The sequence below is a fragment of the Oryzias latipes genome, chromosome 21 (genome assembly GCF_053564925.1).
Source record: "Oryzias latipes strain Hd-rR chromosome 21, Olatipes_Hd-rR_3.1".
In the NCBI taxonomy this organism is placed as follows: Eukaryota; Metazoa; Chordata; class Actinopteri; order Beloniformes; family Adrianichthyidae; genus Oryzias; species Oryzias latipes.
The window spans coordinates 12528774-12547003 of record NC_136257.1 but is presented as its reverse complement, the minus strand read 5'-3'; the positions used below and the strand labels follow the sequence as shown (position 1 = coordinate 12547003).

At 40.4% G+C, this 18230-nt stretch overlaps 1 protein-coding gene across 1 annotated transcript in view; it reads left to right on the top strand.

The window, feature by feature from the left end:
* The window catches only part of arhgap20 (Rho GTPase activating protein 20), a 49556-nt gene extending 32223 nt beyond the window's left edge, over positions 1-17333 (top strand). The window contains exons 14-15 of the mRNA XM_004081593.5: positions 11610-11721; positions 13856-17333. Of these exons, the coding sequence (XP_004081641.1) occupies positions 11610-11721; positions 13856-15501 (1758 nt within the window). The 3' untranslated portion in view covers positions 15502-17333. The remainder of the gene's footprint in view (positions 1-11609; positions 11722-13855) is intronic.
* The last annotated feature ends 897 nt before the right edge of the window (positions 17334-18230 follow it).

Sequence of the window (18230 nt, the reverse complement as noted above, 5' to 3'; positions counted from 1 at the left end):
AGAGAAGGGAAAAGGCAGGAACATAGGTTTGAGAATAGGGACTCTTAACGTTGGCACAATGACAGGGAAAGGCAGAGAGCTGGCAGACATGATGGAGAGAAGGAAGGTAGATGTACTGTGTGTGCAGGAGACAAGGTGGAAGGGCAGCAAGGCACGTAGTATTGGAGGAGGATACAAACTGTTCTATCATGGTGTTGATAGGAAGAGAAACGGGGTAGGAGTGATTCTGAAGGGGGAGTTTGTAAACAGTGTTCTAGAGGTGAAAAGAGTCTCAGACAGGATGATGAGCCTAAAGTTAGAAATTGAAGGGGTGATGGTGAATGTAGTCAGTGGGTATGCGCCACAGGTTGGCTGTGAGTTAGAAGTGAAGGAGAGATTCTGGAGTGAGTTGGATGAGGTCATACAGAGTTCCCCCAGAGGAGAGAGAGTTGTTATTGGAGCAGACTTTAATGGGCATGTTGGTGAGGGCAACAGAGGTGATGAGGAGGTGATGGGCAGGTTTGGTGTGAAGGAAAGGAATCTGGAGGGACAGATGGTGGTGGACTTTGCGAAGAGGATGGAAATGGCTGTAGTCAACACTTACTTCCAGAAGAGAGAGGAACATAGAGTGACATACAGAAGTGGAGGTAGGAGTACTCAGGTGGACTACATCCTATGTAGACGAGGTCATTTGAGAGAGGTTAATGACTGCAAAGTGGTGGTAGGAGAGAGTGTAGCCAGACAGCACCGCATGGTGGTGTGTAAGATGACTCTGGAGGTCAGGAAGAAGAAGAGAGGGAAAACAGAAAAGAAGACCAAGTGGTGGAAGCTACAGAATGAAGAAACTTGTGAGGAATTTAGGCAGAAGTTGAGGCAGGTCCGGGGTGGTCAGGATGAGCTTCCAGATGACTGGGAAACTACAGCAGAAATTATCAGAGAAACAGGTAGGAAGGTGCTAGGTGTGTCATCTGGAAAGAGGAAAGACGGTAAAGAGACTTGGTGGTGGAATGGGGAAGTACAGGAATGCGTCCAGAGGAAGAGGTTGGCTAAAAGGAAGTGGGATGTAGAAAGGACTGAGGAAGGTAGACAGGAGTACAAGGAAGCGCAGCGTAAAGTGAAGAGAGAGGTGGCAAAGGCCAAACAGAAAGCTTACGATGAGCTATATGACAGGTTAGACACAAAGGAAGGAGAGAAGGACTTGTACAGGCTAGCCAGACAGAGAGACAGAGATGGGAAGGACGTGCAACAGATAAGGGTGATTAAGGACAGAGATGGAAAGGTGCTAACAACCCAAGAGAGTGTACAGAAAAGATGGAAGGAGTATTTTGAGGAGCTGATGAACGAGGAAAATGACAGGGAAAGAAGGGAGGAAGATGTGGTTGTTGTGGAGCAGGAAGTAGCAGAGATTGGAAAGGATGAGGTTAGGAAGGCTCTGAAAAGGATGAAGAGCGGAAAGGCCGTTGGTCCTGATGACGTACCTGTGGAGGTATGGAAGTGCTTAGGAGAGACAGCAGTGGAATTTCTAACAAGGTTGTTCAATAGGATTTTAGAGAGTGAGAAGATGCCTGAGGAATGGAGGAGAAGCGTTCTGGTCCCGATCTTTAAGAACAAGGGTGACACGCAGAACTGCAGCAACTATAGAGGAATAAAGTTGATGAGCCACACAATGAAGCTGTGGGAAAGAGTAGTGGAAGCCAGGCTTAGGAAGAAGGTGGAGATTTGTGAGCAGCAGTATGGTTTCATGCCCCGTAAGAGCACCACTGATGCCATTTTTGCTTTGAGAATGTTGATGGAAAAGTACAGAGAAGGTCAGAAGGAGCTGCATTGTGTGTTCGTAGATTTAGAGAAGGCGTATGACAGGGTGCCGAGGGAGGAGCTGTGGTACTGTATGAGGTCGTCTGGAGTGGCAGAGAAGTATGTCAGAGTAGTTCAGGACATGTATGAGAGAAGTATGACGGTGGTGAGATGTGCTGTAGGTCAGACAGAGGAGTTCAAGGTGGAGGTGGGACTACACCAAGGATCAGCTTTGAGTCCTTTTTTGTTTGCTATGCTGATGGACAGGCTGACAGACGAGGTAAGACAGGAATCTCCCTGGACAATGATGTTTGCGGATGACATTGTAATTTGCAGTGAGAGTAGAGAGCAGGTGGAGGAACAGCTAGAGAGGTGGAGGTTTGCTCTGGAAAGAAGAGGTATGAAGGTCAGTCGTAGTAAGACAGAATACATGTGTCTGAACGAGAGGGATCAAGGTAGAAGCGTTAGGTTACAGGGGACTGAGGTGAAGAAGGTGCAGGAGTTTAAGTACTTGGGGTCAACAGTTCAGTGTGATGGGGATTGTGGAAAAGAGGTGAAGAGGCGAGTGCAGGCAGGTTGGAGCGGTTGGAGGAAAGTGTCAGGAGTGTTGTGTGACAGAAGAGTGCCAGCAAGACTCAAAGGAAAGGTGTACAAGACAGTGGTGAGACCAGCTCTGCTCTATGGGTTAGAGACGGTAGCAGTGAGACAGAGACAAGAGGCTGAGATGGAGGTAGCAGAGATGAAGATGTTGAGGTTCTCCTTAGGAGTGACCAGGTTAGACAGGATAAGGAACGAGTACATCAGAGGGACGGCTCATGTTGCCTGTGTCAGCGACAAAGTCAGAGAAGCCAGACTGAGATGGTTTGGACATGTTCAGAGGAGGGATAGTGGATATATTGGTAGAAGGATGTTGGAGATGGAGCTGCCTGGCAGGAGGGCAAGAGGACGGCCAAAGAGGAGATACATGGATGTCTTAACAGAGGACATGAAGTTGGCTAATGTTAGGGTAGAAGATGTCCATGATAGAGTGAGGTGGAAAAGGATGATTCGCTGTGGCGACCCCTGATGGGAAAAGCCGAAAGAGAAAGAAGACAGGGTTTCCTCGTTTATTGCAAAAAATAATCTGCAAAGTAGGAATACAGGTGTTTTAAGGCAGTAAAACTCCTCACTACACGCTTTCTACACTTTTTTCAGACAGACATGAACATTTTCACACTCTCAAAGTTAAAACCTTCATAGAAAAAGAAGTCCAGTATGATAGAATAAAAAATCTGATCCCCGTTGAAGATTAATGCAAATGTTCTGAACTGAACTCATTCTACTGTTCTAATTGATCAGATTAACGGCTTTTAAAAAGAAAAAAAAGAAAAATTGCATTAAAAAATAGTGAGATCGCAAAAGGTCGCAATGTTGCGAGGGAACATTGTATCACAAAAACTAAGCCATAAAAACAAACCCTACAAGTTAACAATAAATAACAATTTATAGCTTCTATAGGAGTCATGGCGCAAGCGAGGCAGCAGAATTAAGTTTCAAAGTCGAGTTCTTCAAAATGTGCTTCTCTGCGCTGAAAGAAGACTAGGATGAAAACAGCAATTCTTATCAGCCTGGAAAGAAAGTAGAATACTACCTTAATACTTTGAAGTTTTACTATAGAAAACGTTGAAGATGTTCAAATCAGTGACAAATGTCTCTACAAACGAACCTGCTGTAAGTTTATCCTAAACTCAGAAGGTTTTGTCTGAAGAAGAACACCAGAAACTCCCTCTAAAACCAACAGATTTGTTAAAAAATATTTTCTAATCTGGTTGAACAAACGAAATTTGGAGTTCCAATGCCCAGAATAAAGTTTGACTACAAGTCAAAAGACGATTTTAACAGAAAACCTATTACTAAGCACAGTGGTAGAAGAATGCTGGTTTGGGCTTGTTTTTCAGACACAGGAGCACCATTAACCCTTCAACTGTAAGGTATTGTAAGTCCCACTCCGGTCATTTTTGATCTATTTTCAAAGTGTTCACAGTGGTCTTTTTAATCACGAGTATGCTGTTTTTAGCCAAAATCAAAAAACCTGTGTTGTTTTCTAGGACATAGTTACTGCAGAGCAGCAGGGGTTAATTAAAACGTCACCTCCTCTTTGCTGAGAGCTGGGATTAGGGAGCTTGTGGTCCGCTCAGTGTATTTTCTACGTCACAATAAAGCTTTTTTTTCCATCTGCTCCTGATGCACGACGATTTGAATAAAGAAATACCCAGTAATGCAATTTTAGGCTTCATTTTCTTTATATATGTCCTCCCATCATCAAGAAAAACACGAACAGGTTAAAAACACGATTTCCATCAGAATGGGTCTTTAAAACTGGGACATGCAACAGAAAAGAGGTCAGTAATGGCGCAGCAAATGTGCCAGAGAAAATAAAAGGTCCGGTTTTTAGTTTTGGCCCCGTTAGAGCAGAGAAGGAGCCAAATGTCTCCCACAACTCTGACTGTGTTTACACGCACACCAGTATGACAGTCTTATCCTGAATAAACTCATAAGCCGCCATGTAAACAGACTTTTCAGATCAACTTAGCCGAGAAAGATTGTCTTCAGGATAAGTCATGTGGCACTTGCTGATTTTGTTTGAAAGGTTAGAGTGAATGCAGGAGTTCTCCCTTTGTTTTTTACTGGTTTCAGGAGTCTTTCCATCAGCCGACAAATCTAAAAGATCCCATCTGAAACGTCTTCCTCCAGTCTGTTTTTTTTTACTCTGTAAGCTTTTATCCAATTTTCCTAAAACAAGCTAGACATAAACATGAAATAAAGAAATGACTTTAAAACCCATGCATGAATATGATATTTGCAAGTGAACATTACCTCCTGTAACGATGTATTTTAACGGCTATCTGATTCATATCATTATTTGTGATTGACGATACGATTCCTAGTCTATATTTGTTCATTTTCTTCGATCCGATTCTCTGACCTAAAATGGATCCAGGACGTCTTTAGCCAAACTTTCAGTGTGACTCAGAGAGAAATACCTGGATACTGAACAGTGCAGGTGATGGTTTACAGATTCTTTATTTCTTACAAAGTAATCAAGTGTAAACTGAATATGTGTACAAACAAACAAGTAAACAAGAATTAATGGCCAATCCATTCACATTTTAGTTTCCTAAAGTTTAGCCCACTGTGGAAATAGAAACTGATTCGTTGCTTAAGTAAAAGAGTTGCCATTCCCTTATCTCACACCAAAAATGTATAATCCAGAACATGTGATTAAAAATGTGGTCAAAATATGCTGAAACTCATTTTAAACTGATTAGAAATATTCTCTTTTATTTGAAACATGGTGATCATATAAAAACAACTTCCTGAAAATATTGGAGCTAAAGTTATACGAGGTATTAAATTATAGAAGTACTGAGTTTCAGACACTCCTGTTTTGCTTTCTAGTTTAACTTCAATTTGACGGAAACAATGAAACCTTTATAGAAGTTCACACGTGAGATAGCCTTTTGTAAATTTAGATGTTAATGTTTCAGGATGCAATTATATTTATTGATGGCTTTTTTTTTAAATGTGATCTGAAAGAAAAGCTATTATGAAAGATGAAACTAAATCTGTTTCATTTCATGACGGAACAGTTACGGTTCCTTGGTGGGGACTCTTCTGAAAGTAGAAGTTCCTCAGTTGTCGTGGCTGCATGAACAGACCTAGAGTGAGTCATTCAAGCGTCCAGAACCCCCAGCTGAAGTCCTGTAGCCCCCATAATGACCCACCGTGACGTCCGAGGGGGAAAAATTGCAAATATATCGTTGTGATTTGTGATCTGTTTGGAAGGTTTGTTGTTGTGTTACACAAAATCTCAGTGGGTGGCTGGTTTGCTTATCTTTGTAATGTGTGTGTGTGTGTGTTTGTGTGTGTGTGTGTGTGTGTGTGTGTGTGTGTGTGTGTCTGTGTATGTGTGTGTCCCAAAGTGGTTTAGGTTCATTGAGAAAACATGCAAAGAATTTCCTTCTGATTCCTGAGGCCAACTGTGTGTTTCTGTCACTGAAAACATGCCTCCCTGTGTGCCCTCAAACACACACACACAAACACACACACACACTTCTCAGCACAAAAATCCTCAACAACCACTAACGGCAAAATACCTATTTCACAAATTCTGCGCTGATAAGGCCTTCCTTCCCCGCTTTTCGTGTGTGTTTTCTGAACACAATGGCCTTTTTCTTTGGAGGAAAAAAAGAAACATTAAGACATTTCCTTTCTTACGCCGGTCTTAGGCTTGAGCAGTTTGACCTGGAGATACATCACAGACCAAAGTTCTAGAAAATGCTAAACTGTGTTTTGTTTTGTACTCCAAGATGTAACAGTTCCCATCAAGCACAACCAAAGTCGTGAAGATGTAAAAAAAGAAAAGAGAAGGAAAAAAAGAGGTTCATTTCAGAAGGTTAGAAAAGTTTTGAAGAAGAAAATATGCTTTTTTATTTCTAAAATATGGTGGAGGTTCTGCTGGGTCTAAACAGCTGCCACAGCATTATGCAACTTTAGTACAGGGGTCTGCAACCTGAGGCCCCAGAGCCACATGTGGCTCTTTTACCCCTCCATAGCGGCTCTCTGGCTGAAGAGAAATAAAATAAGTAATTTTTTATAGTAAATTTATATCTGAAGTTCACCTAGAAGTGAGATAAACGATGTAAAGGTTACTGACATCAAGACACCTTGTTTGCTCTACACTTCATCCAGAATGCAGAGATTTTAGAAAATGAAGCTAAACTTAGGTAAAAGTCTGATCTTTTCTGACTAATTCAGATTAGTCAGACTAATTATGCAGCTCAACAATGGTTAGTAGCTGTCCGGAGAACTGCTAAATTATATACATTTCATATACATTTCCTTGTGTAAGAGTCCATTAGCTGCACTGGGATGATCCTGTTTAGCACAGGAAGTCTTTTATTCTGAAAGGAATTTTTACACGTTTCTGTCAAAGTAAAAAAAAAACGATTTCACATTTTAAGAAAATCTGGTTTCTCTTTATATTTCTGTTTTTATTCATGCCTAAAAAGAAATATAATTCATATGTATTATAAAAATGAATAAATGCAAAGCAGTATCAAATTTTCCTAAAGGGTAAAATAAGACGAAGCTGCTCCTACGACACTTTGATCATATAAGAAATAGCCCCAAATGACTCTTTTACTGTTGTTTTACTGAGATGCCATATTCTGCTATGAGTCCAGAATGGGCTGTGGTTTAAATAATAATCCCCAAAGTCCAATATTTGCTAGAACTACTTTGACAAACAAAAACAAAAAAAAGATGCTAGAACCTTCCCCAAACCCAATTGGATTGGTTAAAGTTGAAGATTGAGGATGCTGCAGCATTCAAGGGTCATTTATAGGAATGACTACTAAAGACTGGGAAGAACTTTCTGCACAATATTTGATTTCTTTCAAGAAAGAATGGCACAAGGAAATTGAGCTGTTATGTTACCCGAATGGGGCTGATTTAACTTAGAAACTATTTACACACTTGTGTGAGTAATTTCCTCACTGCAAAAACAATCCTAAGACAGTAAAATTGTCTTCTTTTTTCAAGAAGAAATGTTTCTTTTTTTTGTCTTGCAATGAAAATAATCTTATTAAGAAAATATTTCAATAGCAAAATATTCTTTGTTTGAGACAACTCTTGGTAAGAATTCTTGGTAAGACCATTTTTCTTACCCCATGGGCAGGATTTCTTTTTAAAGAAAATCTGACAATGGGGATGCTCAACACCAGGCAATGTGCATGTTTTTCTGAATGGTTGAGAGTAAAGATAACATCCTAAAGAGGTGAAAAAGAAGAAAGAGGCGGACTCTTCTGGAAGCCTCGGGCTCTTTCCAACAGTGCCTTGTATCACGTAGGATTCTTCAATAAGTGACAGGGAGGAATGCTGCAGCGGGGACTGAAGGAGGGCAACCGAGAAACATGAAAGAGAGATTGACAGCTCCAAGATGGGCTGAATGGTTTCAATAAAAAACACGGATGCTTGGCTTTTTTCCTGAAGACTGTCCAGTCTTGAAGGTGGCGGGGGTTCCTTTAAGCCTGTCTTTGGTCAAACTGTCTAATTAACATTAAAGAAACACTTTCAACTAGATATTTTTCTATTTTCTAGGCACAGAGTTTATAGTGAGGCCTCTTGCTTTCCAAAGACATCTATCAAGTTTTGTTGGAGCCAAGGTTTTCTTGCAAAAACAGTCAATATTCAATTAAATATTGTATTTAATTTTTGTGAAATCATCTTTGTTACTCCAGCTGCAAATTATAATTAAAGCACAACTATTTCATTCTGAAAAATACTAGTTTTACTAGTTTTAAATAATTTTACTATCATAAAGTATATAAAAACATCTTAAATCTAGGTAGTTATTTTATTACGGTAGTTGTTTTTGAAATAGCTTTTATAACTAAAGAAAAAGTAGTTTCATGGCGTGCAACTCTAAAAGCAGAAGTGAATATATACTTCTGCAAAAGCCATGTGAATGTATAGTTTTCATTGGAAAGGGTATAAAATCAAACACAAAAATACAAGAAATATTTACTTTTTCTCTACAGCCTATTCATCAATCATTGTTTTAAAACAGTGTTAGCAGAGGAAAACCAAAAACATGGAAGCAATATATATAGATGTAAACATCCATTATTTTTTAGGGAGATTTAGCAAACAACTCTGACTTCATTTATTTTACTGTACTATTTGTGTACATTGTGTACATCTTAAAATAAGAAGTAAAAGAAGCATTTTCTTTTCTTTTTGTTTTTGATTGAAACATTCCGACCACTGTATCTTCCTTTTCTGGGATGTTTGTCTATCATTTTCTTTCTAAAAAAGTGACTTTTTAGCTTCTTTTAGTTTTCCTGTGACTCTTAATATGGTCTAGCTATCCATCCAGGAATTTCTCTGTTGCTGATGTTTTTTAGAACGTTTTACATGGTGCATGCTTTGTTCTCAGCTGTCGGCCAAATCACCTCTAATAGAAAACTACCCACATTTTCCATGTACTATTGGTCGCACCAGATTTTAAGGTGCACTGTCAATAAATGGCCTATTTCTTAACTTGTGTCATATAAAAGGCACACTATATGCACTATAAGGTGCAAGACAAAAGAGTCAAAGATAAGTCTGTCAGTCAAACTTTATTAACTGTGTTCACAAAAGAACTTGTTTGTAACACTACACATCAGCCACATTAGCATATTTCCATTATCTGTAACTCCCAACCTCGTTTGCAACCCATTAAAAAAACAGACAGATGCCACTAAAAGAAACAATACTGTGACTAAGTTCAACTTCTAACCTTGCTAGTAACACAAAAAAACATGGTCCAACACCGCTAAATGTTAGCCGCATTAGCATATTAACAAAACACCCAACCGTGTTTGCAACAAAACAGACTGATACTACTAAAACAATCCCTGCTGTGAGTATGCTAACTCCCAACCTTGTTAGTGACATGTAGGTTAAAAAAAACAGTCTATTATGAGATATTTTATGAGTTGCAAACTATGTTGATGTTTTTGTAAAAAAGCTAACACTAGCTAGCTTTAGCTTTTTTTACAATAACACTCAACATTGTTTGCAACTCATAAAATATAAAGTAGACTGACATTTTGACAGAGCGCTGTGTGGCGAAATTGCTTCAACTTCAGTAAACACAGAATTAATCCTAGGGGCTCCGGACAAGGCGCACTGTCATTTAAAATAAAATAAAAATAAAAATAAAAAAACAAATGACGGCTTTTAAGTGCGCATTATGGTGCAGAAAATACGGTAACCTTTTTTATTTTCTGATGTAAAATCAAAGTGGTACCACATGCTGGTTCTGTAGCATGTTAGCTTTTTAAAACAGTTTTTTTTTTAAAGGTAAAACAAGCTTTTTCATTACCAACAACATAAAATAAAATTCCCATCTAAAATTCTCATCTGTGTTCTAAATAGCAGAAAACTCAAAGACTAATAGCAGATCTGCAGCAGATGAACTCCTAGCCTGTGTCGGGGGTCAAACCATTTTGTGTGGAGATGATCAGGATGGAGGCGGATAAACATGTGGAGAACTGCTTAGGCTTAAAATGACACGTGATCCCACTGTCATTAAAGGCCTGGAAAGCTGAGATATCTCTACATATTTTTCTACTCAAACTAGCACTAGAAAAATATTTACAAAAGAACTGGCTTTCTGTACTAAAAGTACATTCAGCGTTGAACAGGATTATAACAAGGTCACAATAAAACAATCGTTTATTCATCTTATCTTTACTCTGCAATGTTTAGTTTTCTCTGATGATTTTCCGCCTCACAAAATCAACATTACGCTGCCTAAAAATATGTTTAGGAGCAGGGTTTAAAAAGTTCTCACTGCACATTCCTCCATTAGAATTCAGCTTGTTTGCAGGAGCAGCTGCACCTTTCTTTCTCTACTTTTCTTTTCTTGTGTTGTTCCCAAAGCTAATATTATGGTAAAAAATGTCAAAAAGGATGATCAATTGCTTGTTAAAAAACAAAATAAAAGACGTGCAGTATAAGCCTCAAACACAGTTTTTGTTTACACTTCAGAGGATCTTCCAAAAATATTCAAGGATAATAACCATTTCTGTATGAGATGTTATTTTTCCACACACTTTCTGGAAACACATTAGTTAATGATTTGTTTTTCTATTTTTAAAAAAAGTGAAAAAAAATAGTTCTATTTTTCATGGATGTGTCAATTGTCTGCTGTTTTTCTAAAAACCTGGCAGAAGAAGAAAAGTGGCATGAAGCAATCGGCATGTTGGTTCAGGAATGACACAGGAATGTCATTCTGCAGACAGATGTCAGAAAACAGCAGTCACTGAAGTTATCTTGTGTTTAGTCCAAAACCCACTTAGTCATGGAGAGATGACTGAGTGCTTCCACGCCCCCTAAAGCAAATCCCTCAGATGCCTTCGTGTTTTTTGGTCGGCAATCAGGTTTGCAGGCTTCAATACTTCCCTGCAGACCAAAAATGAGCAAAAATGTTCATGTTGTGATTCTGATGAGACCATTTGTGCCAAAGGATTTTGTCTGTGTTTTGTAAATTTGACAGCGCTGTGGTCATTTTTTTGCTTCTAAATTCTTGCAGGATATAAAAATGATTTTTATATTATTTCCTCCTGGTAAAGAGGTGCAGAGGAGGAGCCGCTCCTCCGCAGAAAATCCTCCCAATATGGAGCTGGAAAGTCAACATCTACACACAACAAACCTCCCTTAAGAACTGACAAAAGGGATTCTAACAGCTGTTTGATAATATAATAATAAAAAGAAAAAATAAATTCCATTTAAAGATTTGAAATGTTTTTTCTAGTTTGGCAAATGTTATTTCACATAAATGCATTCCTTTTAAACAAAGCAAGTAGTTTCCTTATTATATAAATAAAATGAGATCATCTTTAAAAGTAAACAACCAAAATCATTAAGGTTATAAGTGTAAAAGTGTGGCTGATAAAAGATAAATCTTTCTTGTGCGCTCTGAGTCTCATTTACAAATGAGACTCATTTACATGGTTTTAATTTCTTTGCAGTCAAAGGTAAAACATTGAATTTGTCCGTCTTGGGGCACACACCATGTGAAAATGAGTGTTGAATACAGTAAGATTGTCTTAAGTGTTTAAGAATAAATGTAAAAGAAAAGAAAGGCTCTCTTTGTTGTAGGAAAATGAGCTGAATTTAAGTTTCTTATTCAATTCAAAAACAGTTTCCTTCCATGATCTGTAACACATCTTCAACCGGCCCGTAAATAAGGAATAGACTTTTTAGACATGAAGGGCTTCATGACTTGGTGTTCCTCCATGCAGGTATGTGAGCTGGTCCACTTCCTGATAGAGAACTGCAGCGGCATCCTGGGAGACGTCACCTCACTGTTCAGAGCCTTCTGCCAGAAGAGCAGCGGCAGCGACCACGGATCAGGTAAGAACTTAACCAGAAGAGCAAAATCCACAGGAACTGATACCAACAGTTTATAAAAAAATAAGGTTTGAACAAAATTCCAACTTGAAGTCCCACTCCGATCAGCTTTTGATATGTTGTCAAAGCGTTTCCAGTGGAATTATGATTATGCCGATTTTAGCCAAAACCTAAAAACCTGTGTCGTTTTCTCGGGCAAATTCACCTCTGAGTTGTAGGTGGAGCTAGTGGGCTAGAGTAACCCCATTCCCCCTTCCCTTCACCCAAAACTGAGAGCTCTCTGTAAAAACATGTTAAAAACACCAAAAACAGCATTTTTTTATCGCAGTGGGTCTTCAACTGCAAATTTTGGTTTGGTCATTTAAACTTTTTGAAATTAATGTCTAAGAAAAACTAGATATTTGTGACTGAATCTGTTAATTCTACAATGGTTTTGGTTCTGCACTGCGGCTTTTCCTGGTGAAAGCTCAAATAATAGATCTGCACTCACAAGTGTTTGGCTCTCTTGTTCAAGCGAGGACTGAGGCTCTTTCAGTCCTGGCGTTTGGGGTCATTACTGCAGATTGACCTGCAGAACTTCAGCCTCAGTCAGGGTCACAGGTGCTCATCAAAGCGCGGCTGAATGTCCTCATTCATGGCTGATGTTGAAAATAACCAGCCGAGGTCCTGCCGTAGGACTCTGTTTTTCCCATTTTCAGCAGTGAACTGGGACTTTGTTTAGATCATGACTTTCTTTTAGATATCTTTCCAACTATTTTTATTCAGTTCACTTTATTTATAAAGATCCAATCTAAAGCCAAGGTATGATCCACCAAAAAAGTATCAAACCAGGAAACATCAGTTTTGACCGTTGGTGATGGCTTTTGAAAGTGATCACAAGATTGCATTGAAGAAAGTTCAAAACTCAGCTGGCTTCTTTCCGTGTGGAGTTTGCATGTTCCCCAGTGCATGGGTGGGTTTTCTCCAGGCACTCTGGTTTCCTCTCACAGTTTAAAACATGCTTCACAGGCTACTTGGTTACTGTAAAGTGTGAATGTGTGCCTGTGTGGCCCTGCAACAGACTGGCGGCCTGTTTAGGGAGTACCCCACCCCATGATCCCAAAAGGGATTCAGGGAGTTCTGAAGAGGGATGAATGGATGGATGGTTGGTTTGTTATGGGTCTAACCCTGTACTGAGCGTAGGTCTCTGGAGAGGGTAACTCCTTCTAAATGGAAGATTAGGAGGAACCAGACTCACTGAAGACAATGACATGATTAGTTATGGCCTTAGAGGACAAGAAAGACACAAAAACAGAAACACCAGAATATAGATCATAGGACAAGAGATGCTTTAGGGACTGTAGCATCTAAATGGCGGGAAAGATAAATGTAAAAACACCTGAAAATCTACCAAGAGACAAGATAAAAACATCTTTTTTGTAAGATGACTCTTACATTTGTTGATGAGGAAGCAGACAGAAGAAATGAAGGCCTTCATTAAAACAATTCTTAAGCCGTTGAGCTGTGTTCACATCGCCCTCAGCAACACACGTTCAAACGGCCACTTCCAATGAGAAGTCCTTGTAAGCGAGTGTAAATGCACATTTCAAAGTTGTCATGTTCAAACATAGATATGAAGGTTTTTAAGATTGTTTTGGATTCTACGTTCATAATGCACAGCTATTGAACAGCAATGCGAGTTAAACCAAGCCCAACTTTGATCAGCCAGAGACTTGGATTTTGTGGTGAAGTTTGGGTGGCACCCAAAGAACACACGATCTTTGACATACCATAATTCTTGGACCGTTTATGCGATCTACCTAAATCAGCTGATGCTGACACAGAGACAAATGGCTTTTCATATCAACCCTGAAGCACTTTGCAACACTTTACGTTAGCATAATGGCGCAAAGCCGCTTTTCTCTACAACAGAGTCAGCTGATTTACATTGATTACGTTCGCATTTCACAACTGTAAAGTGTTGCATGTCGGTGCAAAGCTGCTTTTCTCCACTTCAGAATGATTGAAGGTCGCTGAAAGAATGTAAACAGTGGAGCTAAAGCTGTTAAAGGGTTAATGTCATGTCTTGGTTTAGTCCTTAATGCTTTAGTGCTTTATGCAGACGTATCACGCTGTTGTTCTGATTCTCTCCTCGCAGATGTGTCGTCCTTCCAGATGAACGACTCCTCCTACGACAGCCTGGAGAACGAGCTCAACGACGATCCTGAATCTCCTTACCAGGAGCAGCTACCGCTCCGGGATAAAGACAAGCCTGACAGCTGCAGCCGGGACTCCGTCATCACCCTCAGTGACGGGGACCCTGATCCAGACCATGACTCTGAGCTCACTCTGCAGCTCCCTCCTCAGGCCAGACCCAGGAAGTTCAGCCCGGCAGTTCGACAGCCTCGAGCCCGCCAGGCCAACAGCTCGTTGCAAGGTCCCAGAAGGCTCAGGAGGTGTTCCGAGCCTGCCTTGGTTTTGGCCCCCACCCCATCTTTAAACAGTACCGTGGCTCATGGAGAAACACGGCACCAACCTGTCAGAAAGGCGAGCTATGACGCCTCTATAGAGGGAGAAGGCGAGGAGGATGAAGTGTTTTTGGAGCGGGAGCTGGGCCGACTTCACTTGAAGGAGGAGGGAAGAGATGGGTCTGAGAAGAAAGCAGCCAAAGCCTCCACCTGTGGGAAGAGAAAGGCAAAGCCAGCACCTCCACCTCCTTTACGATTAGATGCCAGCTGCTCCAGTTTATCCTCACCGGCAACCTCACCAACAGGCTCCTCCCTAAGCTCCTTAGACTCCGCCTTCTCACAGTATTCCACTGACTACACTGTGAAATGGCCAGTTTCGCAGCAGTCACCGCGAGACTCCCCACCTCAGAGGGAAGCCACGCCTCACTTGCAGTCTTCTTCTCACCCCCAACCGACTAGCCAGACCACGTCACATGGCCTTCACCCCAACACGTGGCTAAAGCGGGACCGCCGCCTCTCTCTGAAGCAGTCTGAAGACGGACAATCAGAGGGCTCGTCTGTGGGGAATGGAACCCCCCTCCTGGCAAATAATGGCCACTCTGCCGCCAACCAGGAAGCTGGAACGGTAAAACAAAACTGCCATCAGAGATCTGGCAGTCCTCCATCCTACCATCAGGCTTTGCTGCAGCTGCAGCGCAACCGCTCGCCTTTCTACAGAGGAACGGAGAAAGCCCCGACAGTGAAAGAGCTGAGGCAGCTTCATGACCCGCCCGCCACCTACAGAACATCAAAGCCAACCTCCCCCAACAACCTCAAACTACTTCAAAGTGAAGGCGCCCAAAGACTGGCAGGGACTGGGAAGCATGTTCAGCCCCCAAAGGGCATCTTCTTTGGACAGAACGCCTCCAACCTGATCCTCCAAAGGCCCAAATCCCACTCCCTAACCCCACCCATGGATGTCCATAAACTTAGTAAGACTCTTCCCCGCAGAGCATCCGAACCTGCTAAGGTCTCAGCAGACTCTCATCACTCCACCAGCCTGACTTTGGACAGGCTTCCCGCGTTTAAAGCTAAATGTCAAGATGCCAGGCTAGGTTTGGCCGACTCCGAGCCCCACCACTCGGCATCTCCCTTCTGCCTTTCGTCCTCTTCCGCTCGAGCGGTGAGGGACTACTTCTGCTCCCAGGGTCAGGAGGATCCAGAGGCCTGCCTGCAGAGGAGTCAGGAGGTGGTGGTAGCTATCGTGCAGGGTAAGGAGTGGCAGAGCAAGCGGTGCAGCGACCCGCCCATGGAGGACTTTGAGCAACTTTTCTTTGCAGAAGAATCTTACGTGTGAAAACTTTGTAAAGACAAAATGTACATTCAAGAAACACTCATCTGGTTTCATATACAACACTTTTATTCTGCTTTCCTGCTGCCATATAAATGTCTTACTGTTGCAGGTTACTGTAAAGGTACTTTAAACCATTCACAATTTACACGTTACATATACAGACTGCAGATTTAAACCATAAAACTATTAAAACTGCTGCCAAATACTTCAGAGATAAAGCTCTAGTCCAAAAATCTGTTTTCATCCACCCTCCAGCCATTGTTCTGTCTTCAGAACGTACTGCTGCTCTATCAGCACATGAAGAAATTCCGGAGAGTTTTCTTAAAGTGTTTGGAAGTGTTCTAAAAGAGCAGGAAAACCTGTTTTTATTCACAGTTGAAGATGCAAAGCTCAAAAAGCCAGACTTTTATTGTCTTAAATTCTCTTCACAATGCCTGTGATGCTTTCACCTCAGAGGAAGTCACGGCGAAAGCGCTCATGCAGTATATACAACATTTTAACAACATTTGTGCTTTTTATGCCAAATATAATAATAGTTTTTTGTCCGATTCTATGCTGGTTGCTATTCCTCTCAGCTCAGTTTCCAAAGGCAGCCTGTTATTGCTCTGCTGCGTGTCTGTGAACAGAGCCGAGCTGTTAACTCAGAAGTCCGTCTCTGGGAAAGAAAGTTGGAATTGTTTTCTGATTGTCCTGAAGAAGAAATGTGAGAAAGCCAATTCTGCTGAGGCATAAACTCCTTCTATTCTGCTATTATAACACTTTCTGATTTTTCTGTAGGAGCTCTTGTTAGTCTCAGATACAAGCAGCTGTTAATGTGGGTGTGGGTGTGCTGGTGTCTTTAAATGTATATGTGATAAAACTCTGCTGGCGGACTTCTGAGGACATTTGTCTTGGTCCTCAGAAGTTAGAAGTCCTTTCAGATGGTTATCTTGGTTTGATGCGGCGTGTGTGTCTTGTTTTCATAATGTCAAGAGATGAGACGCTCATTTTCTTATGGGATCATAAAAACAAGAGAATAATACACTATTTTTGTTTAAAAAAAAAACATAACAGAGTCAGGATGTGTGGTCCATTTTAAGACCACTTTTAAAATGTCTTCAATCAACTTAATTCAAATCTAATTTGATTGAAGATTTAATTTGGTTCAGTTCTGTCTTTCATCAGTAAAATCTTTTATCCATTTATTACTGAACTGAAAATCTTGCATAAAAAATGTAAAAATAATCCCAGTTTTGTCAAATGTTTAGGTGTCAGTGCATTCTATCGTCCTTTTGTATGTTCATGGTTCAGCTTTGCATTGTGGGAGTGGAAAACTGAAACACGTGTGTAAAGTTCTTCATTTGGAAGCAACCTCTGTTGAAAGTTGTGTGAATCTAACCGTTTTTTTTTTTCATTCTTTGCTGACACTTCATTGTTCATGACCTGATTTCAGTGATAAAAAGCCTACCCATTCATAGATTATCTGTAGTAATAGGACAGTTTTGTTCTTTTTACAGTCTTATTAAATGGTAACGCACTGGAAGAAGGTTATTAACTTGCTTTTTCTCTAAGCAATCTATCATGTTCATTGCTCTCTACTACATTAATGTGTGTCTGACCTGTATAGATGTTGATATTTAAGATACAGATATATAAGCATATAAAATCATTTTGTTCATCTTTGGCATGATGGGCAACTAAAATGTATTTTGTAAATGCCAATTCTGCTGCTGCTGTTTCATAGAAAGCATATTTGCTACAAAACGCACTATTTGTATATTGTGTACATCTTTTGTGTAACACTCACAAGAACAAAACTGGCATTGATGCTAATAAATGTTGCTCTTGTGAAAATATCTTTTGAATCCAATGTGAATTTTATTACATGTGATGGATTAAAGTGAATATATTTGACATTTTTTTAAGAAAAACTGTCGGGAGAAAGAAATTCAGGTGAGAAAGTATTCAGTAGGCTTATCAATACAAATGTGGGTCCAAGTCAGTGACAAATAAAAAGTCCAAACTCAATGATTTTCTGGGGGGGGGGGGGGGGGGGGGTCAATACTTGAATAGCTTCAAACAAAATGAGGTTTTTTCATGTTTGTCACTGAAAATGTTGCTGTTTGAATATCATTGCATTATTTTCTTCAACAACAACAAAAAAGAAACCCATAAAGTGTGACCCAAACAAGCGGTGTTGTTTGACCCGCAAGCACACCCGACCCCTGCCCTCACCAATACCCCCTTTTTACGCGCCCTCATTGGCTAAACAACTGCTACATGCCCCTCACTAACCCCCTCTGCCAATGGTTGGAGCTGCTTATGACAAAAAAATTATTGAAAAAAAAGGTTGTTTATAAAATGGCTAATTTTCTGATGATTTTATCTCCATAGCAACCATTTTATGTTTTGGTTGCTTGGGGGTAACAAACACGTCTATTTAATTTTTTGAAGAATCTGTAAAAGTAAATTTTTGGATTTCCTTGGCAACAGGCCCACATTCCTAAAATGTTCATATCATATGTCAAAGCATCATGAATGGCGTAAATATGGTCACAGTTAGAAACTTTGGGTTTTTTTGTGACCAGAATTAATCATTTAACCCTTGTGCCATCCTAGGCACATTAACATTGGGAGTTGGGTCATCTAGACCCACTAGACAGTGCGCTGAACCTTTTTTCTTCAATGATTTGTGATCTTCACTGGTGTCCATGGATTATATGAAATCTTTCCACCTTTATCCACCTTTGTCA